The 19,035-nt window shown below is 38.8% G+C and overlaps 1 protein-coding gene across 7 annotated transcripts in view; it reads left to right on the forward strand.

The window, feature by feature from the left end:
* Window positions 1-3,852: 3,852 nt before the first annotated feature.
* The window catches only part of EXOC7 (exocyst complex component 7), a 48,435-nt gene continuing 33,252 nt past the window's right edge, over window positions 3,853-19,035 (forward strand). For 5 of the 7 annotated variants that reach the window (XM_070937544.1, XM_070937539.1, XM_070937540.1 and 2 more), the window contains exons 1-6: window positions 3,853-4,055; window positions 6,224-6,289; window positions 6,663-6,847; window positions 7,781-7,886; window positions 9,151-9,373; window positions 16,086-16,253. In XM_070937544.1, the coding sequence (XP_070793645.1) occupies window positions 3,996-4,055; window positions 6,224-6,289; window positions 6,663-6,847; window positions 7,781-7,886; window positions 9,151-9,373; window positions 16,086-16,253 (808 nt within the window). In that variant the 5' untranslated portion in view covers window positions 3,853-3,995. Of the gene's footprint in view, window positions 4,056-6,223; window positions 6,290-6,662; window positions 6,848-7,780; window positions 7,887-9,150; window positions 9,374-13,048; window positions 13,103-15,238; window positions 15,389-16,085; window positions 16,254-19,035 lie in introns of all 7 variants that reach the window. The other 2 variants (XM_070937545.1, XM_070937543.1) reach the window with 2 other exon arrangements.

Here is a 19,035-nt window from a genome sequence, read left to right on the forward strand (position 1 = left end):
TGCTTTATTCAATGTTTAAAGTTTACTTTATAAAACTCTCTTTCCCCACTAGGCATTCACATATTTTTTATACCCGGACCTTAAGAAAACAACAATAGTAGAAAAATTCAATAGGAATCTTCTGAGGAAGATACACCGATGTGAATTGTAGAAATGAGGTGGGTTTCAACAGTTTCTGACCAGTTCTGGAGAACCGGTAGCGGAAATTTTGAGTAGTTCGGAGAACCAGTAAATACCACCTCTGACTGCTCTCGCGCCCATCTATTCTCTGCCTCCCGAATCCCAGCTGTTCAGGAGGAAATGAGGATTTTGCAGTATCCTTCCCCTGGATTAGAGAGAGAATGGAGATTTCACAGTGTCCTTCCCCTGCCATGCCCACCAACCCATGCCACGCCCACCAAGCCACACTCACAGAACCGCTAGTAAAAATTTTTGAAACCCACCACTGCTAGTGACGTATTCCCATCTCTACATACAGGGATTAAAACATCCAGGTCCTTTCAGTACTATTGTAGTTGGCTTCACATGAGTCAGCATACAGTAAGTCTCAGACTTAAATGGCTCTTAAGAATTCAGTTTGCACCTAGACATAAAGGTACAATATTCTTTTCTGATGCTTCTTCCTTTCAAGGAATGCTTCAGGTGTAACGAAAATTGTACTGTAAAATACTATCCCTTAAGTTGTAGGGACAGTATTAATTGTCCCTACAATTTAAGGGGACAACCTAATTAATTGCTTTTATTTGATAAGAAAACATTTTCACAGATTTAAGAATTTGGGAATAAGTCCATGTAGTCAAGAGAAATTTGTTTAAAATATAAGTGCAAAATAAGAAAGTCTGTTTTATTCAAGCGTTCTACTTCTCTGCAAGCTTATCTGAACATAAATCACTTTGAATGGTGTGATATTTACACCCAGTACATTTATTTAGAAATGTAAGGCATGACAAAAGAGGGGCAAACCAGAATTGGAGTTGTGACATCTCAGGGAAAGAAAACAGAGCTCTAGCAAGCAAACTGTATAGCTGTCCAAAGGGCAAATGACAATAAATACATGACCAAGTAATCATCCAGATATTGCACTTTATATATTTGTGACAGATTATTGTCATTTTGTTGATCTTCCCATTTTCTACTGCCTGTATTGTTAAGAGCAATGTGTACTTGTGACTTATTTTTGAAATAAGGGTATTTGCGGGACCGCCTTCTGCCGCCAATAGCCTCCCACCGGCCAGTACACTCCCACAGAGTGGGACTCCTCAGGGTGCCGTCAGCCAGGCAGTGTCGGCTGGCGACCCACAGGGGGAGGGCCTTCTCTGTGGCAGCACCTGCCCCCTGGAACGATTTGCCCCCGGAGATACGCATGATACCAGATCTCCGGGCTTTTCGCCGTGCCCTAAAAACTTTTCTTTTCCACCAAGCAGGGCTGGCGTAAACACCCCCCCCCCTTTTGAGATGTTAGATTTTTAATTGTCTATGGGTTTTAGTTGGGATGTTTTAAATTTTGGGCCAAAGTTGTGTAATTCGTTTAAAAAAATTTAAATTTTGTATTGGAATGTTTTTTATTTTTGGCTGTGCACCGCCCTGAGTCCAGCAGAAGGGCGGTATACAATTTAATAAAAATAAAAATAAAATAAAATTAAAAAAATTTATGACGAGCCCAAAATTTATGTTGTTAAGTGAGACATTTAAGGGAGTTTTGCCCATTTTACAACTTTTCTTGCCATTTTAAGTGGATCACTGCAGTCAGTAAGTTAGTAACCTGGTTGCTAAGTGAATCTGGCTTCCACATTGACTTTGTCAGGTTGCAAAAGGGGAATCACATGACGTTGGCACACAACAAAGGTCATAAATACGAACCAGTTGCCAAGCGTCTGAATTTTGGTCACATGATTATGGGAAAGCTGCAAAGGTTTTAAGTATGAAACATGGCCATTAAAACACATTTTTCAGTGCCATTGTAACTTTGAGCAGTCATTAAATGAACTGGTGTAAGTTGAGGACTACCCATACTAATTGCAAGATCAGATTCATTGAAGAGCGACTTCCACTAAATTTAGTAGGAATTACGTCTGGATAGACCCACTTAAGCATTTGCTAGAATTGGTTCATTGTGTTGTGGTCCACCAACAGCCTACGGAACTGGCTGAGTCGGAGTCAGACAGGGAGGAGGCTGGGGAGGACCATGGGCCAGTCCTGGAGTCAGGGGAAGGCCCAAACGAGGGCTCTGTGTCGGAGGCAGAGATGGGGCCAGGGCCATCTGGGAGCGATGTGCGGACTCCGGAGCCTCCAGAGATGGATAGCAGAGAGGCAGAGGAACAGGAGGAGCCTGTTCCTAGTGCACGCATGCAAAGAGCTGCCAGAAGGCAAGAGCAGCTAAAGCAAAAAGGACAACTCAGGAGTAAGGCCAGGAGATGATTGCCTCTCTCAGAAGGCTTAAAAGAGCACCAACGGCTCTTGGGATCTTTGTAGGAAAGCAACGTCATCTCTTGCTTCTGAACTTTGTGGGGTTTTGCCAAGAAAAGCCTTTGGCAGGGTCCCAAAGAAGACAAAGGTTGATGATAAGGCCGAAGGACTGTTTATGAAGAATTTGTTTTGGAATTAATTTGGACTAAGCTGAGAATGAAATAATTCTTAGTTGTTCTAATAAAATATGTTTGTTTAGGTAATAACTACTTGGGTCTAGGTCACAACACATTGATAGTCGCTCACTAAACTCCCATTGAGAGTGGTTTTCAAGCAACGACAGGTTGTCGCAAAGGTGCTTTTTCAGGAGGCAACTGGACTTTCTTATTTTTCTTTGAAGATGTTTCACTTCTCATCCAAGAAGCTTCTTCAGCTCTGACAAGATAGTGGGGAATGGAAGGATTTATATTCCTCGCAGACAGCTGGTCATTTGCATCCTTTTAGAGCAGGGTTGTCAAACTCACATTCTCACATCACCATCACGTGATGTAACAGGACTTTTTCCCCCTTTGCTAAACCGAGGGTGGGTGAGGCCAGCACATGATACATCCGGCCAATGGGCCTTGAGTTTGACATCCCTGTTTTAGAGGGTCCTTGAAGCACTTGGAGGTTTATCTGTATCTACCCCATGACCTGGATGACTGAGAATCTCTATAGACTTTTAGCTATCCAATTTGGGAACAACACCCTTCGAATGGTGTGGGAGTATGAACGGATTTCCAGAGAAAGAAAAAAAATGCAGACTACAGGAACCAGGAGCACTACTCAGGTGACCCTGAGGATACAGATAAACCTCCAAGTACTTCCACGACCCTCTAAAAGAATGAAAATGACCAGCTGTCTGCAAGAAATATAAATCCTTCCATTCTCTACCAGCCAGCCAGAGCTGAAGAAGCTTCTTGGATGAGAAGCAAAACGTCTTCAAAGAAAAAACAAAGTAAGTCCAGTTGCCTTCTGAAAAAGCACCTTTGGGACAACCATGACCTGGATGACTGAGAATCTCTATAGACCAGGGGTCTCCAAACTTGGCGACTTTAAGACTTGAGGACTTCAACTCCCAAAATTCCTCAGCCAGTAGCTGGCTGAGGAACTCTGGGGGTTGAAGTCCACAAGTCTTAAAGTTGCCAAGTTTGAAGACCCCGGTCTATAGGCTTTAAGCAACGACAGCCACTACAATTAAGTAGCACCGAGCCAGGCGTGACACGCGGGCTAGAGCTCCTCCCACTTCTCGACAACCCCGCCTGGCTTTCAAAACTCAACCGCCTTAAAGGCTTTTCCAAAATGGCCGATCTTTCAGAGGGGTGAGGGTGGGGGGAGACGCCGGCACGGGCATGCGCACGCCACAGCTCCGCCCAATTACACCGCGCATGCTCGGCTCGGCTCGGCTCCGGACAGCCTCTCCTCCCAACATGGCAGCCGTTCAATAGCGGAGGGGCGGGGAATGAAGCGGACGTAGACGAGTTGACAGGAGCGCGAAGGAGGTGCCGGCCTCGTCTGTCACAGGTTCCCGGGGTCGGTCGGGTTTCAAGATGATTCCCACGGAGGAGGCGTCCGCCCGGAGGAGGGAAATAGAAGAAAAGCTCAAGCAGGTGGGCTGGTGGTGCGTCTTTTCCCCCGGCTCTTCGGAGACTCTCCCCGGTATCGGACTTAATCCCTCCCTTCGCCCGGGCTTGGCCTTTTCTTATTTCCCTGTCACCCCCCCCCCCCCGGGCGCTGCCTTGAAATCTGGCGCCGGAGTCTTGCGGTCCCTGTAGGGCAGTGTTTCTCAACCTTGGAAGCTTGAAGACGGGTGGACTTCAACTCCCAGAATCCCCCAGCCAGCGCTGCTGGCTGGGGGATTCTGGGAGTTGAAGTCCACCCGTCTTCAAGCTTCCAAGGTTGAGAAACACTGCTGTAAGGCATTGGGGAAAACCTCCGCCTCTCGTGGCGGGATTAGCAGCACTCTGTCCCATCAACTCGCCCATCACTTCCAATTGGCGAGTTGGGCTTGGGGAGAAGGAGGCTAATGGGGTTGGTTTGTGTCAGTGTGCTGCATACGCTCAGAAAAGGGACTTAACACATCATGGTCCAGTTAATGGTGAATTAAATACTGGTCCAAGAAGGATGATGTTAAAGAATTGGGCTTACAAGTTCCCTGCAGACGATAGAATAGAATATAACTTTTTATTGGTCAAGTGTGGATTGGACACACAAGGAATTTGTCATATGCTCTCAGTGTACATAAAAGAAAAGATATGTGGATGCACTTAAGGATGCATTGAAATAGGACAAGTGACACTTATGACTGGATGATTTAAAGGTGGGCTTCCCCCCCCTTTTTTTTTTTTCTTTGCAGTCTGCAAGTAAAATGTAGCCGAGGGTTGGGGATGGGGAAATGCAAGCCAGTTTGGCCCAGTGGTTGAGGCATCAGGCTAGCAAATGGGAGACTTTGAGTTCAAGTCTTCCTTTAGCCATGAGAGCCAGCTGAGTGACTTTGGGCCAGTCACGCTTAGCCCAGCTCAGCTCACAGGGTGGTTGTGGGGAAAATAGGAGGAGGAAGGTGTGTTGGATATGTTCACTGCCTTGAGCTATATTTCTAAAAATCATAAAAGATGGGATACAAATAAAAAATAATTCCAAAAATTCTTGGTTGCCCTCTGAGTGATTGAATGAAACCACGGCAGAAGTCATTTAGAGTGAAGTGCAGTTGAAATACAACTCATTTGTATTTTGTCACATAACTTCAAAGAAGTGGTTGATATTTTTGAACCTGAATATGCTAGTTTGACAGTGAATGAACTTTAATCTGAATAAAATAAAGGTACTGTTTGTTGACAAAATGTGTAATTTAGGATTGTGAATCAATATGTTTTGGAAGGAATTGCATTCTACTTGAAAGGTCAGTTTAGCACAATACTTCTTCATAATAAGCTGTCCCTGCATCTTTGGACGGTGATTATGAAGGTAAACAATACAGTAAACAATGTGAATATACCACATTAAGAATATTGAAGCGCATTGTTGGCAAGGCTATCTTTAAAGAGAATCATTTCAGTTGATTTAAAATGTGGCAGCTAAGATTATTAACTGGTTTAACTGGTTTCCAGTTGTTTTTCAGGTTCAGTTCAAGTGTTGGCCTTAATTTTTAAACCTCTAAATGATTTGGACTCGGGTTATCAAGAAGATTGACCTGTTTCATTACAAAGATGCTTGATTTGTGGAAGGGTCGCTTTTGAGAGCATCCTCGTTTACAGAGATCTATTTATGGAGATCCATAGAAAAGGGTTCCTCTGTATCAATTCCTAATTCCTAAAAGTATAGAATGCTTTTCCTTCCAAGCTGTAATTTGTACTACCTTTTTTCACTTTAAAAAAAAGAAGCTTGGCAACTTCTCCAGAATGTTGGGAATCACCTTCTGATACCTTCAGATATCAGAAACATCTTCTTTTGATAGAGGAGTATGCATGGTTCTTCTATTCACTTGCACCCCCTCCAAAAGTTATAAAGAGAACTTGTTGGTTTATAAATGATTATTTTAAAATTATATTCATATACAGTAAATTCAGGGTATAATTTAGCTAGTAAACTCTGATGTGATATTTAAAATAAAAGCATGCTAATCAACAGCCAGATTGGTGGCCAAGTGATAAGAATTTCAACTTTCCCTCTGTATAGTGTTACATTGTTTGACAAATATTGTTGGGAACTTACATTAATTTTATATTCTGAAATTATTTAGTTCGGTAATTGTATGTTTTTTTTCCTTTTGTAACATTAGGAAGAAGAAACATTGTCTTTCATTAGAGAGAGTTTAGAAAAAAGTGATCAGCTCACAAGGAATATGGTAAGCTTATATAATTTATGCTTTTTGGTGCAACCTGAAATCATCCGAGTAAGCTTCTCTCACATTTCATCTTGACAGAGTTTCATGGCTTCAGTGTAATACAAGTTTTGATCTTTCCCTGTTTTTGCTGTGAATATTATTTTGTCTGATGAAAGTCTCAGAGCCTTGATAAATAATTCCAGAATGTTGAGTTAACCCATCAAGATAATTTGCTTTCATAAAGCATATTGAACATTTTCTACTATGGCTACCTAATACATTTTGAATTCTATTTTTATTTGATAGAACTGCAAAGTAAAAGATAGTAGTGAAAACGGTTGAAGAAAATGGTCTCAGTTGCCTATAACTGATTTTTTCTGACTTTTTTGCTTAGGTTTCAATACTTTCGTCCTTTGAAAGCCGTTTGATGAAGCTGGAGAACTCAATTATCCCTGTACATAAACAAACTGAAAATCTTCAGCGTCTTCAGGAGAATGTGGAGAAGACTCTCTTTTGTTTGGATCACATTATAAGTTACTACCATGTAGCAAAGGACACAGAGAAGATAATAAAGGAAGGGTAAGTTGATACATAATAACACTGATCTTCTTTAAAAGTTCAGTTTTCTTCCAAACAGAATAATTTCACTTGTTTTGAAAAGTGGCTGAATCAAAACAATATTTTCCAATATATACTCCCCTGATGTGTGGATTTGTAGCTAGCATATCCGTTCTTAAAAATTCTGGAAGTTGAACTCCATATATCTAGAATTTGTCAATGTGAGAAAATACTGCAATGGAATATCGTGTGAAACCTAAGCAAAAAAGTCAGAAAAATCCTAATAAAATAAATGGAATAAATAAAAAAATAAAAAATAACAATAAATAAATACTGATACTCAGCATCATTTTTATTCCCCCAGGATGTCTTTGCATAGGTTCCAGAGGTATTCTTAGAAAATCACAATAGGAGGTTGTGAGAAACTGCTGTATTTGGTAGTGAATGTATTTGCTTAGCACAGAACATCTTTGGAATCTTGAGGATGTAAACAATAAGCAATCTTGCCTGTTTGCCTTTTAATAGAGGACAGCTTTGTGTCTGGCCATGTCCATTGTGGCAATCATTTTATGATAGCTCCCATACCATATTATCAAATGAACTGAGTAGTGGGGATATATAGTATATAAATGAATAAAGAAAATTAAAAAAAACATACCCCCTGTCAAATGTCAAACATACCCCCTATCCCCTCCCCTCCTTATATCTCTACCAGTTACCTATGCCAGTGTTTCAAAGGGAACTTGTCAACTGAAATTTCTGAACTAGCAGTTAAATGGTGAACCAAAGGTCCAGTTCTGGTTAAAGACAGCAGGCTTTTCTGAGTGGGAATGAACATAATTGTTTTCTAGTCTCCAGGGGAAAATGGTTAAAAAACCCTGTATACTGTATAGTTTTGTAGCAATCAGTTGTCTGATTACCTTTCTTCCTGAGCTACTTTTTTCCCCATTATAGTCCTACAGGGAGACTGGAAGAATATTTAGGCTGCATGGCTAAAATCCAGAAGGCTGTGGAATATTTTCAAGATAACAATCCTGATAGTCCAGAACTCAATAGAGTGGTATGTAGTGTGTTTGAATATGAACATAAATGAGTCCTGCCAAACCACCATCTGTTCTAACTGCAGACAGTTCCATATCTACTTTAAAAGCAGCTCATATTTGCCCACAGCCCCTGACTATCTTCAAATCAAGCAAGTTTAGGGTAGTGGTGTTCATGCTTCTGACTCTGAGACATGCCAATCATTTCAACCAAACACAGCCAGTCACTGAGCAGAGAAAACTTCACATTGGCCAATTGCTGAATTTAATTTCTCTCAGAGAGTCTCTGCTGCTTTGGGAATTAAGCATCCTCTTTTCCTTCCTTCATAGAAAAAGAAGCAAACAATATTTTAGTCTCTGTCTCAGTCTCTCTCTCTCTCTCTCTCTCCTCCCTCCCTCCCTCCCTCCCTCTCTCTCACACACAGACACACACACACACACTGTCTCTCTCTCTCACCAGGGCATTCATTTCTTCACAAGTATTTGTAAGCTTATATTGAAGGGGAGGGCTTGCAAAACAGGGTTTTGAGGGAGTAAGAAGTCACTAAGAAGCCTTCTCTGTGTGATGCCTAGTCTTCTTACAAATGCATAATCCATAGACTCAAAAGGTGAGAATTTCATGCTGACAAAGCTGCACTCAACTGGATTGAGTGAAATGGAATTAGGATTGCAACTGGCAGTCAATCCGATGAGAAAGAAAACATCCATGACTGTGGTGTGAACACAAGTTTCATCTGTATTTGAAGTAAGGGAAGAGGGAAAAACTGGCTTCCCAAGAGTTGAAAGGAACTACAATGTTTGCATTTTGAAACAGATCACTAGTGGTTTGCCTTTCGTGGTTTATGTTTAGTTGAGACACTGTAAAATTATTGAGGGATAAAATGGAGTTACATTTTTTATTTCTTGCCATGTTTTCTTCAATAGGAAACAAATATTTGTGAGTCAGAATGTCTGAATGTCATGGTCGAGAAGAGCATGATAACTGCAAATCCAGTGTTTGTGTCCTTTACAAAAGGGGTCATTACCCAACTTTCTTTCTTTTTTTTTTCCAAACCTTAAGATGTTGTTTTAAAGTTGAGACACCAAAGCTTTTTAAATAGGAACTATTGTTGAATTACATGCAGTGTTTGATTTTTTTTAATTTTTTTTGATACCCTTTCCTTGCTTGTGTGGTTTGGGCCCATGTTTGTGATTTGGGTAACCATACAAAGAACCTATTATTTTATCACTTTCAGGCTATAATATATAGCTTTAATCTTTTTTTATCTGCATTACCTCATCCAGAAATTGCTTTTTGAGAGGGGGAAGGAATCGTTGGAATCTGAATTTCGTAGCCTTATGACCCGAAATTCTAAACCAGTTCCACCAATCCTTATCCTGGATCTTATCACTTTGGATGATGACTTAAAGACTCAAGAAGATGTGTCCTTAGAACACCTTCCTGAGAGTGTCCTACAGGACATTGTTCGTATTTCTGGTTGGCTAGTGGAGTATGGAAGGAATCATGGTAAGTTGATTTAGGGATTGTTCTAAGCTTCTGCCTGGCACATTTTAGTTTGCAAGGCTTTTATTATGGACTTTAGTTTTGCCTTCTTATTTCTGTGTTGAGTGATTTTATCTTGTACTTTGTTTTATTACTTTATTCTGATTTTAGCCATTTTGGCTGTTTATGAACTGCTTTTGGGACACTGAACAAGCAAATGAAATTCACATTTCCACTGAGCCAGCAATGGTCCTAATGTATTTCAGTGAGACATTTTAAAAAGTGCCCTTTTGCCTCTGCACTCATTAGATTTCTGAATAATTTAATTCTCATGCATCTTTAAATTTATGGCACAAATATATGTTTCAAACGTATGGTAACAAGCAAGTCATAGGAAGCAAATTAAAAGTCTGGATTATTAAATGTGAAAAATTAATAGAATGTGACATGTATTCTATATATATAATAATACATTCCATATACTGTATGTATTCTATATATAGAACACATACAGTATAGAGAATGTATTATTTCTTTATTTTTTATTTTTCCCAAAAGTTTCATGTCAAAAATTGAAGGATGTTAGTTAGATATCATAGAGTTGGGGAATACATGATCAAATATTCTTCATTTTAACCAGCCTTTAATAATAGCTTACTGTTCTTCCATGATCAGCTCTTGTAATTTCTGTAATATTGTCTGCCTATTTTACCTGTTGTCTTCCCTTTCTCCTTTGTTCAACTTTGGAAAGCTCAGTCATTTTTTTTCTAGTCTCATCTTCCTCTCACATCATATGTACAAAGTACAGGTAGTCCTTGACTTACAACAGTTCGTTTAGTGACCGTTTAAAGTTACATCGGCACTGAAAAAAGTGACTTAATACCATTTTTCACACTTATGACCGTTGCAGCATCCCTATGGTCACATGATTTACATTTGGATGCTTGACAATTGGTTCATATTTATGACAGTTGCAGTGTCCTGGGGTCATGTGATCCCGTTTCGCAAACTTCTGACAATCAAAGTCAATGAAGAAGCCAGTTTCACTTAACAACCGTGTTACTAACTTAACAACTGCAGTGAATCACTTAACAAATGTGGGAAGAAAAGTCGTAAAATGGGGCAAAACTCACTTAACAATTTTCTCACTTAGCAACATAAATTTTGGGCTCAATCGCAGTTGTAAGTTGAGGACTACCTGTATGTCAGTTTCTATTTGCTGATCAATGCCATAAGACAACAATCAGTTTTTATTTGGTTCCATTAGTTTGAATTAAAATTCCAGTAAGTGTTAGAGTGGTTTCTAATGGCATAATCTAAAATGGTACAGTATGTGCAGAAGATTCCTGTAATTTTTGCTGAGATTTCTTTAAAATAGTTGATGTAGTTAAAATACTTTAAAGTATTTGTCACCCGAGCCTGATATTGTGAACTGAGAGTAACTGGCCCAAAGTCACCCAGCTGTCTTTTATGCCGTAGGCAAGAAAAGAATTCAGTCTCCTAGTTTCTAGCCTGGTGCTGTAACCCCTGCACCAAGTGGCTGTCTGAGTTGATGTTTTTTTTTTTTTTTTAAATAGTTTTTATTGAATATAAATATTAAAAAAGACATACGTAACATATACACAACGTTGATGTTTTTAACTTCCCAAATTTTCCCAATACTTTAAATATTGGTAAATTAATGCAGTTAAGAATTCTTCGAAAGGATCTTATCAGAAGATTCTTACACATGCTTGAAAGATATACAAGCATGCCTGTGAATTATGGTCCTAAGCCCTTTGAATATGTACAATATCCCTTTGTCCCCCCCAAAAAAGTGTGGCTTCATGAATTTTAAGTAGAAATTAAAGTAAAATTCTGAGAAAAAGTTTTTCCCCCATCTAAGTCCTGCTGAAGCCAGGAGATTATTAGCTTGTTATGTGATACTACCTTTTAAGAGCTGTAGTGGCTCAGTGGTTAGAATGCAGTACTGCAGGGTACTTCTGCTGACTGCCGGCTGCCTGCAATTTGGCAGTTCGAATTCCACCAGGCTGACTCAGCCTTCTATCCTTCCAAGGTCGGTAAAATGAGGACCCAGATTGTTGGGGGCAATATACTGACTCTGTAAAACTGCTTAGAGAGGGCTGTAAAGCACTGGGAAGCACAGTATATAAGTGCTATTGCTATATTTTGGCATTTGGCAAAGCTGATTCTCTTATTCTGGTCAAAGCAAATGAAGTATCTAATTTTAATGCCCCAATCAGAATGTTCACATTTATTGAAATCTAGAAATTGAATTGAACCTGGTGCAGATTCCACATGTAGATGTTTTTGCTGAACTGAAGCTACTTTGACTTTTAACATTGCCTGGACAAGGATGTCTACATGGATTACTGTGATTCTAAGCATGGCACCAAAATCTACTGTTTGAACTGTCTATATATTGTCAGCCTGTTTTTCACTTTCAGTGTAAAAATATAAGTGACTTATCCAGAAGATTGCTAGGTTAAAAGAGGTGAAAACTGTAAAAGAATCTGATTTTCAAAAGGCAGATTGTGTGGCGAATGAAAGCAAGTATTCCAGAATTTAAACATATTTTTTCAAAAGAAAAGCTATTTTGGCAGCTCTGAAAAAGACATCTTAGCCTATTCTTATTGAACGATTTTGGGCCAGTCACTCTCTCTCAGCCCAACTTATTTTACAAATTGTTTGAAATGGTAAAAAAAAAAAAAGGGAGAGAGAGAAAGGGAGCACTGAGTTTGTTGCCTTGAGTTCTTGAATGAAGAGGATCTAACAAATAAGTAAAATATATTTATCTCTTTCTTCTTTTTCCATTCTAAATTTCCTTTCTTAAGGCTTTTATATTTTCTTTTATAAACACAATGGCTGAATGCACACATAATTTGAAGCTTTTGGTCCCTGGTATGATACCTGTATGTGCAGACATGCCTGACAATATCTTATCAAACTTCCTGTCTTACTTCCATGTATTTTTAATCATTTTAATTAAAATCACAAATGGGAAATGAGCATGATGAAAAAAGCATCAGCTTCAAGCACAAATGTTAATTTCCAAGCCCCCACAATTATTGTAAAGATATTAATTTGTTTAAACATGCTCCTTGTTGTGCTTCTGGGAAATGGATGTATTTTAATTACCCATGTTCAACATAGCCATTTTATAACTGTCAAAACTCTACTGGTTCAAAGTTGTTTGAGTAATCCTGTGCTGGATTATAAATCTTAGTTACAGTGGTTGGATCCACAAAACAAATTAGATTAAAACCAAAGAACTTTATGGCTTGGAAATGCATGAACTCCAGTAACTGCCAGAATTGTGCAACATTCCCCTGCATGTAATTTTTAGCTTGCTTTAAATTCTAATGTAGATTTTAAAAAATGCTCAAGACATTTATTTATTGAACAGAAATTAAACTAATACCAAAAATGCGGATGATTTAAAATGTGACATGAGAAAATATGCTCCTTTCAGCTTCCGCCTCTTTTGCATTCACCTATGCTAACCCGGGGGGAAATGAGTATAGTTCAGAAGTTCCTATAAAATCAAATAAATCTTTCATTGTTTCCTTTTTTTCTAGAACAATAGTCAAAATAATACATTATTTTTGCTAGCAGAAGGAATTTATTTCTTCTTCTGGGCACATCCATGAGCTTTGCATGCTTTCTTGATATCAGCTACTTACCTTTCTCTGTCCTCAGCAGTCCAGCAACAAGAACCACAGGAACAGTTGATATCTTCAAGTCCAGTCTGGAGTGAGTAGGAGAGTGGGAAGCCTGGGCAGTTGGGAATTTCTTGGAGAAAATAGGAAGGAATAAATGGAAGAGGATTCGGATCTCCAGAGCAGTTTTCTGACCTAAGCAAACTCCAGCTTTTTGTGACTGTGGTTTTCAAAATTCCCAGCCCAGAGGGGCTTTTGGGGAGTTGTAGCCACAACACATCTGGGTTTCCAAACTGCGGAATGTTGTTTTAAATATGGATGAAGCTGGGAAGTCAGGGACAGGAAGAAACACTGTTAGGCGTTTCTGGTTATAACAGGAAAAACACAAAACAAAAGCATCAGATTATTTCTCACTGATGAATCTTCATGTGTTTTGTGTGTGAAATGAACTATATTTACTTGAAAACTCTGTGTTATTTGATAAGGGGCTGTTTGCATGGGGTTAACTGTCCAAATTATTTGACCAAATTGGTGTTGTTTGAGCTCCATTCATGTGAAGAGCTATAGAATAAGAACAATCGTAAAACTTCTCAGTTTATTTCCATATTAACAATCCTTTTCTTAAGATTGGTTCTCGTTGATAACATAGGGCTACTTCACTCAATATAAATGGGCGTCCCCCAGGCAACGCTGATGTCATTAGCTAATCCTTTCAACCCGGAAGCGCCTTAAACAGTGTCTCTGATACGAACAGGATGGGGCTCAGTATAAATTAGCAGACGCTCTAGTATATCCATTACAAATTACATAAGTTTGAATCTAGATTAAGTTAATTGGATTTACTTTCCATGGAAATTAATGAATTTAAATTGTCACGAAGATGTCCAATTGATTTCACATAAAGCAGACTTGTGGGTGGAGCAGTCTATTCCCAATTCAGGTTTATCATCTTTTTGTTTATTCTGTTTTGACATCAGGAGTACTGTGAAAAAAAGCACGTAGAGTTCCATTCTTTTATTTTGAAAAATTACATCATATCCTAAAATGCTTAGTTTGGCACATTTGGGGTGGCGGGGGTGGGGGGGGGCAAGTTCAAGAATTGAAATGCACAGAAGAAACAAACTGTAGGCAAATGGAATTAAATGTTGGAGAGAAGAGAGCCATGACATTACAGTACTCCAAGTAGCCTTCTAGATTTGTTTTTGGTCGCAGAGAGGAAAGCTAAGGGGATAATTGTATATTTTCTTTAAAATATTGTAAAATCATTTCAAAAATTGAAGATCATTTCAAGGATCAGCCTACAATTGAACCCATAATTTTGGTTATAAGTCATGACAATCGTAAAGTGGGTCGCTATGTGACCCCACACAATTTTATGACTTTTTTTGGAGTGGCCATTAAGCAAATGTGACGATCATAAAGTAAACATCGCAGTCATAAAGTGAACATGGTCATTAAGCAACCCATTGCTCATTCTGGGGGCGGGGGGGGGGGGTTCTGGAAACCAGAAGTAAATGCCACTTTCCTGCAAAAATGTCACAAATCACATTTATATGACCTCAGAATGCTACAAATGGCTATAAAAGTAGGCAAGTTGCTGAATGCCCAGAATCCAGTCACATGTCTGCAGGGGGAGGAATTTGAATTTAGGTAGTAAATCCTTTTTTCAGGGTCTGTTGTAATTTCGAACAGTCACTAAATGATGAGTCATAAATTGAGGACTACCTGTAATAATTTAATCTGGGAATTTGCCATTACATTCCCTTGGTTTATAGTCTTCAATTCTTGTAATCTGTTTTTTTTTTTAAAAAATGACAATTTTAAGTATACAGTTCCCATATCTTCTAATGCTTGAAGTTGTGATTGATTTGGCTAAATTTAACTCAGCCACCCATTTAACCATCCTGATCCAGCATTGGATGAAGTAGCCCATACAGGGTCAGAAAAGCCTGTCCATTCCAGTAAACCAACATTTCTGCTGCTACAAAACCAACACAACTTTGGTTTTCAAACATGAAACTCTTAATTTGGCTGTAGGTGATTGTTGTGGTGTTCTGTCATGCAACTGAACCATGAACTGAATTCATATTATTCCCAGAGATAGCTCCATGCCTTTTGTTCCTAATTGTTGACTGCCTCCCTTGCAGCCTAGCTGAAAGGAGCCCCTCTAAATATTCTGATGGGCCTGTTTTGGGTGACTTGGTTTGTCTTCATTTTCTTTGCGGTACAGGTTTTAACTGCCTGTGTGAGGAGAAGCAACCACCTGCAGGAGTCCAGAAGGGAAGCCTAAGGAACAGAGCCATTTCTCACACCAGCATAGCTTCTAGGGAGAGCTTTGTAGAGCGAGCATTCAGAGAATTAGAGCACAGCTCTAGTAAGGGTAGGAGACTGAAATTTAGAAGGCATAAGGGAATTTTGGAGAAGGCAAAATTAACTCTGCATGCTTTGAAAACTGTTTGTTGGTATTTCTTATATAAGTGCACAAGGCTTGGCTTCTGAAAGGATTGCTGAATTGCTTCTTCCAACATCCCAGATTGTTAGCTATATTGTTTAGGGTTACTGGGATTTGTAGTTCAGCAACATCTGGAGAGCTGCACATTGTGTACCCTTGAATAAGTCATCTTTGGCAGTGGTAACTGTACTAAAGTCAGTATTTTTTAAAAAAGCAAAAATGTTTAAACTTGACCTGATTGATCTAATTTTAAATACAGTGCCTTTTACAAATTGATTTTTGCTAACTTTATATTTTCTAGTCAAGCTTCATAAATATAGTTTACTTCAAATGGCTATTGGGGTGTAATGACGTTTTCTTTTTCTTTTCTTTATTTCTTATTTATAAAGCAATGCGTTTTAGTAAATAGACATTTCCTAAACAAAACATTTATATATTTTATATTTATATGATTTTTTTTTAAAAAAGTGAAACAGTTTGACAGTGTGGTTTCTTTTTCCAATAAGCCTAATCCAATTTACTGAAATTGATGAGCAATTTGTCTGTTACATTATTGTGCTATCAGTATTTTGGAGCAATAACAAAAATGAAGTCTGCTTTGTAATGTGCATTATTTTTTTTCTAGATTTCATGAATGTTTACTACCAGATCCGTTCCAGCCAGTTGGACCGCTCTATCAAGGGGTTGAAGGAACATTTTCGTAAGAATAGTTCTTCCTCGGGCATCCCGTACTCTCCTGCAGTTCAGAACAAGAGGAAAGACACGCCCACCAAAAAACCAATAAAAAGGCCAGGTTAGTGTGAAATTTCAGATTATAATTTCTGTCTAATTGTCTTGGAAAACCAAAGCTAGGCCATTTTACTTGCTTTTTAATCAGTATAGTTTGAAGGGGGGGGAATCACTTTGTTTTAGGGTTAGTATTTGATCTCAGGTTATCTGTTTGTAAAGGGTTGGTAGATTGCTTAAATTTCCAAGTAAATTTGGAGATCCTACAAAAAAATAACAGGCAAATGGTGGGAAGTAGAAATGTAATTCCTTGCAATAGTGCTGGCCCAAGGCTAAAACATTGCACCAATCCCACAACAGCACCTTCTTTATCTTTTCCTGTGATGTCCTGTCCTTCAAGGATTCCTTAGACCAGGCATCCCTATCCAGGGGCTGAGTTGCAGAATGGCTCCTATAGATGACTATTCATAGATTCATAATGGATGTGGCTAATCACAAAGCACTGATTTCACTGAAAGGCAAAGCAGGGAAGCTAAATAAATAACTGGATATTAACTGTCCAACTGGAATGAAGTATCTAGGTGAGCTTGGCTGATGTCCAAAAGCTGCACATGATCAGGCCTGATTTATATTGGCATTACCAACTACTAGGGCATGCAGAGCTTTTGGCAGACAAAACCCAAAATCCACATCTCCAAAGAAATCAATGGCAACCCTTTTCTGTATTGCGACCAAGAAAATGGCATGTATCAGCAGAAGTCAAGCTTTATTTGAAAGAGATTTCACTTTTCAGATTCAAAGTCTGGATGCAAGATGGAAATGAAATCTGATCTATGATATAACCAAGTATCCTATGGAACTAGTAGCTTACTCTTTCTCATAATCCACATTCTCAGTTGACAAAGTCTGCTCATTCATTCACTCATTCCACTCTTCCTTTTAGAATCCTCTCTGCCAAGCTCACTCTTCTCTTCTTCACTCTTCTTTTCACTTCTTCTCCTGCCATGTTGCCCACAGATGTGTACAAACCCATATCCTCCCCTCTCACCTCAAATAATTTCATCATTCTCTCCAGCCCTCCTTTACTTTATCTTCCTATCTCAGCCCTGTCTGTATTAGGCCTCTCTCCCATCATTCTGATGATCTAAAGCCATTGTACAGTGGCATCTGTTCTCTTTGTAAGACTTTTTCCTCTGTAATTAATCATTGGAGCAAGGGCCTTAATTTTACTAGCTTCTGAAATGTAACTTTTAACTTTTAATTTATTTTTAGTTATGCATTTAAAGAAAACCAGTCTCTTTAAGTTTATTTTTCTGAGTGTTGATTTTTATTAAGATTCTCTTATTTTTTAGCTACTCTAGGGCAGATCGCTTCATATAATTAATTTAGAGCGTAGCTGATAATTAAATAGAAATGATAGTGTTAAAGAAGGCAATAATTAAGGCCCCCATAATAACACTTTCTTACCTTTGATAAAATGAATTTGCAACGTAATGTTTCAGGAGGAATGCCCTGCAGAATGAAACTGTGAATTATAGAAGACATAGATGAATAGGGGGTTATAGAACAATCAAGTTAAATTGCAGGAATGAAAACATCATTATTTTGGGAAGTTTTTAAAAAATGTTTCATTATATCATTGACAGTCCACGTCCCAGGTATGTATTATGTGTGTCCATTTGCAGCTTCTCAGAATGTATTATTGCATTTTACAATATATGCAATTTCAGACTCACTATACTTCTGCTTCCAAAGAGAATGCTTGGCAAACCCCAGTTGGATCTCTCAAAACTATGCCATGTCTTAATTTTTTTCCTGAAAGCTGGCCAGTACTGAGACAAGAAAGAGTGGCAAATATATGTAGGTCGGTTGCAGAATGGGAGTAAAGGTTTGTTCTCTGAGCTTGTGGGATGGTTTCCGAACGTTTTGTTACCAGGCTAGGTAACATCTTCAGTGGGGTTTAGGGGATGTCAGTGTCAGTGTTCTTCTGTTTATAAGGGCTTTGTGTGATCAGTAGGTGACCTGACCCATCACAAGACCTACTGACCACACGAAGCCCTTATAAACAGATCACTGACACTGACATCCCCTAAACTTCACTGAAGATGTTACCTAGCCTGGTAACGAAACATTCAGAAACCAACCCACAAGCTCAGAGAATGAATCTTCACCCTCACAAGGCAAGAAGATTGGGGATAAAGTCATCTACAACAATCAACTTCACATATGTGCATCTTTGTTAATTTATGTTCCTTGCTTCCTGCCATACCTATAGACAAATTTATTGAGCTAAACATTTCCCCTTCTTTCTCCCAGTAACATCCATCTGAAATGATAAGTGCTATCAGAAAGGACATACTAATTCCTCTGGTGTGTAATACAGTAGATTCACGGAATTCTGCTTTTGACATTTCCAGCCCGGAAAACATCTCATGCATGAAATGGAGGGCCAGTTCACTGGACGAGATAGGACTAATTCACACATTTTAAAAAATCTTCAGATGTGATAAGCCACTTGCCCAAAACACCTATAATGAAACAATTGCTTCTCATATGCTGGACAAGCTAGGTCGGATAGCATTTTGAATTGATCTGCCAGGAAGGATAACTATGTATCTAAAAGAGCCTGACAGCAAAGCAATCTGACGAAATAATGGAAAATAATTGTGCCTTCATAATTCTTTGGTAGATAAGAAATCTATTTCCCAGAAATAATTCAGCTCTCAAGGGCTGTTCTAGAGGGGAAATTCTAATGTCTGTCAAATTGTCGCTATTGGTTTCTTTTGTTGGAATGCAATCATCCCTTATTTTATCTTCTACCCATCTTGAATGATAGGCAAGGAAACAAC

Source organism: Pituophis catenifer, unplaced genomic scaffold, assembly GCF_029215685.1.
Source record: "Pituophis catenifer annectens isolate HBS135680 unplaced genomic scaffold, rPitCat1.0.hap2 SCAF_2, whole genome shotgun sequence".
In the NCBI taxonomy this organism is placed as follows: Eukaryota; Metazoa; Chordata; class Lepidosauria; order Squamata; family Colubridae; genus Pituophis; species Pituophis catenifer.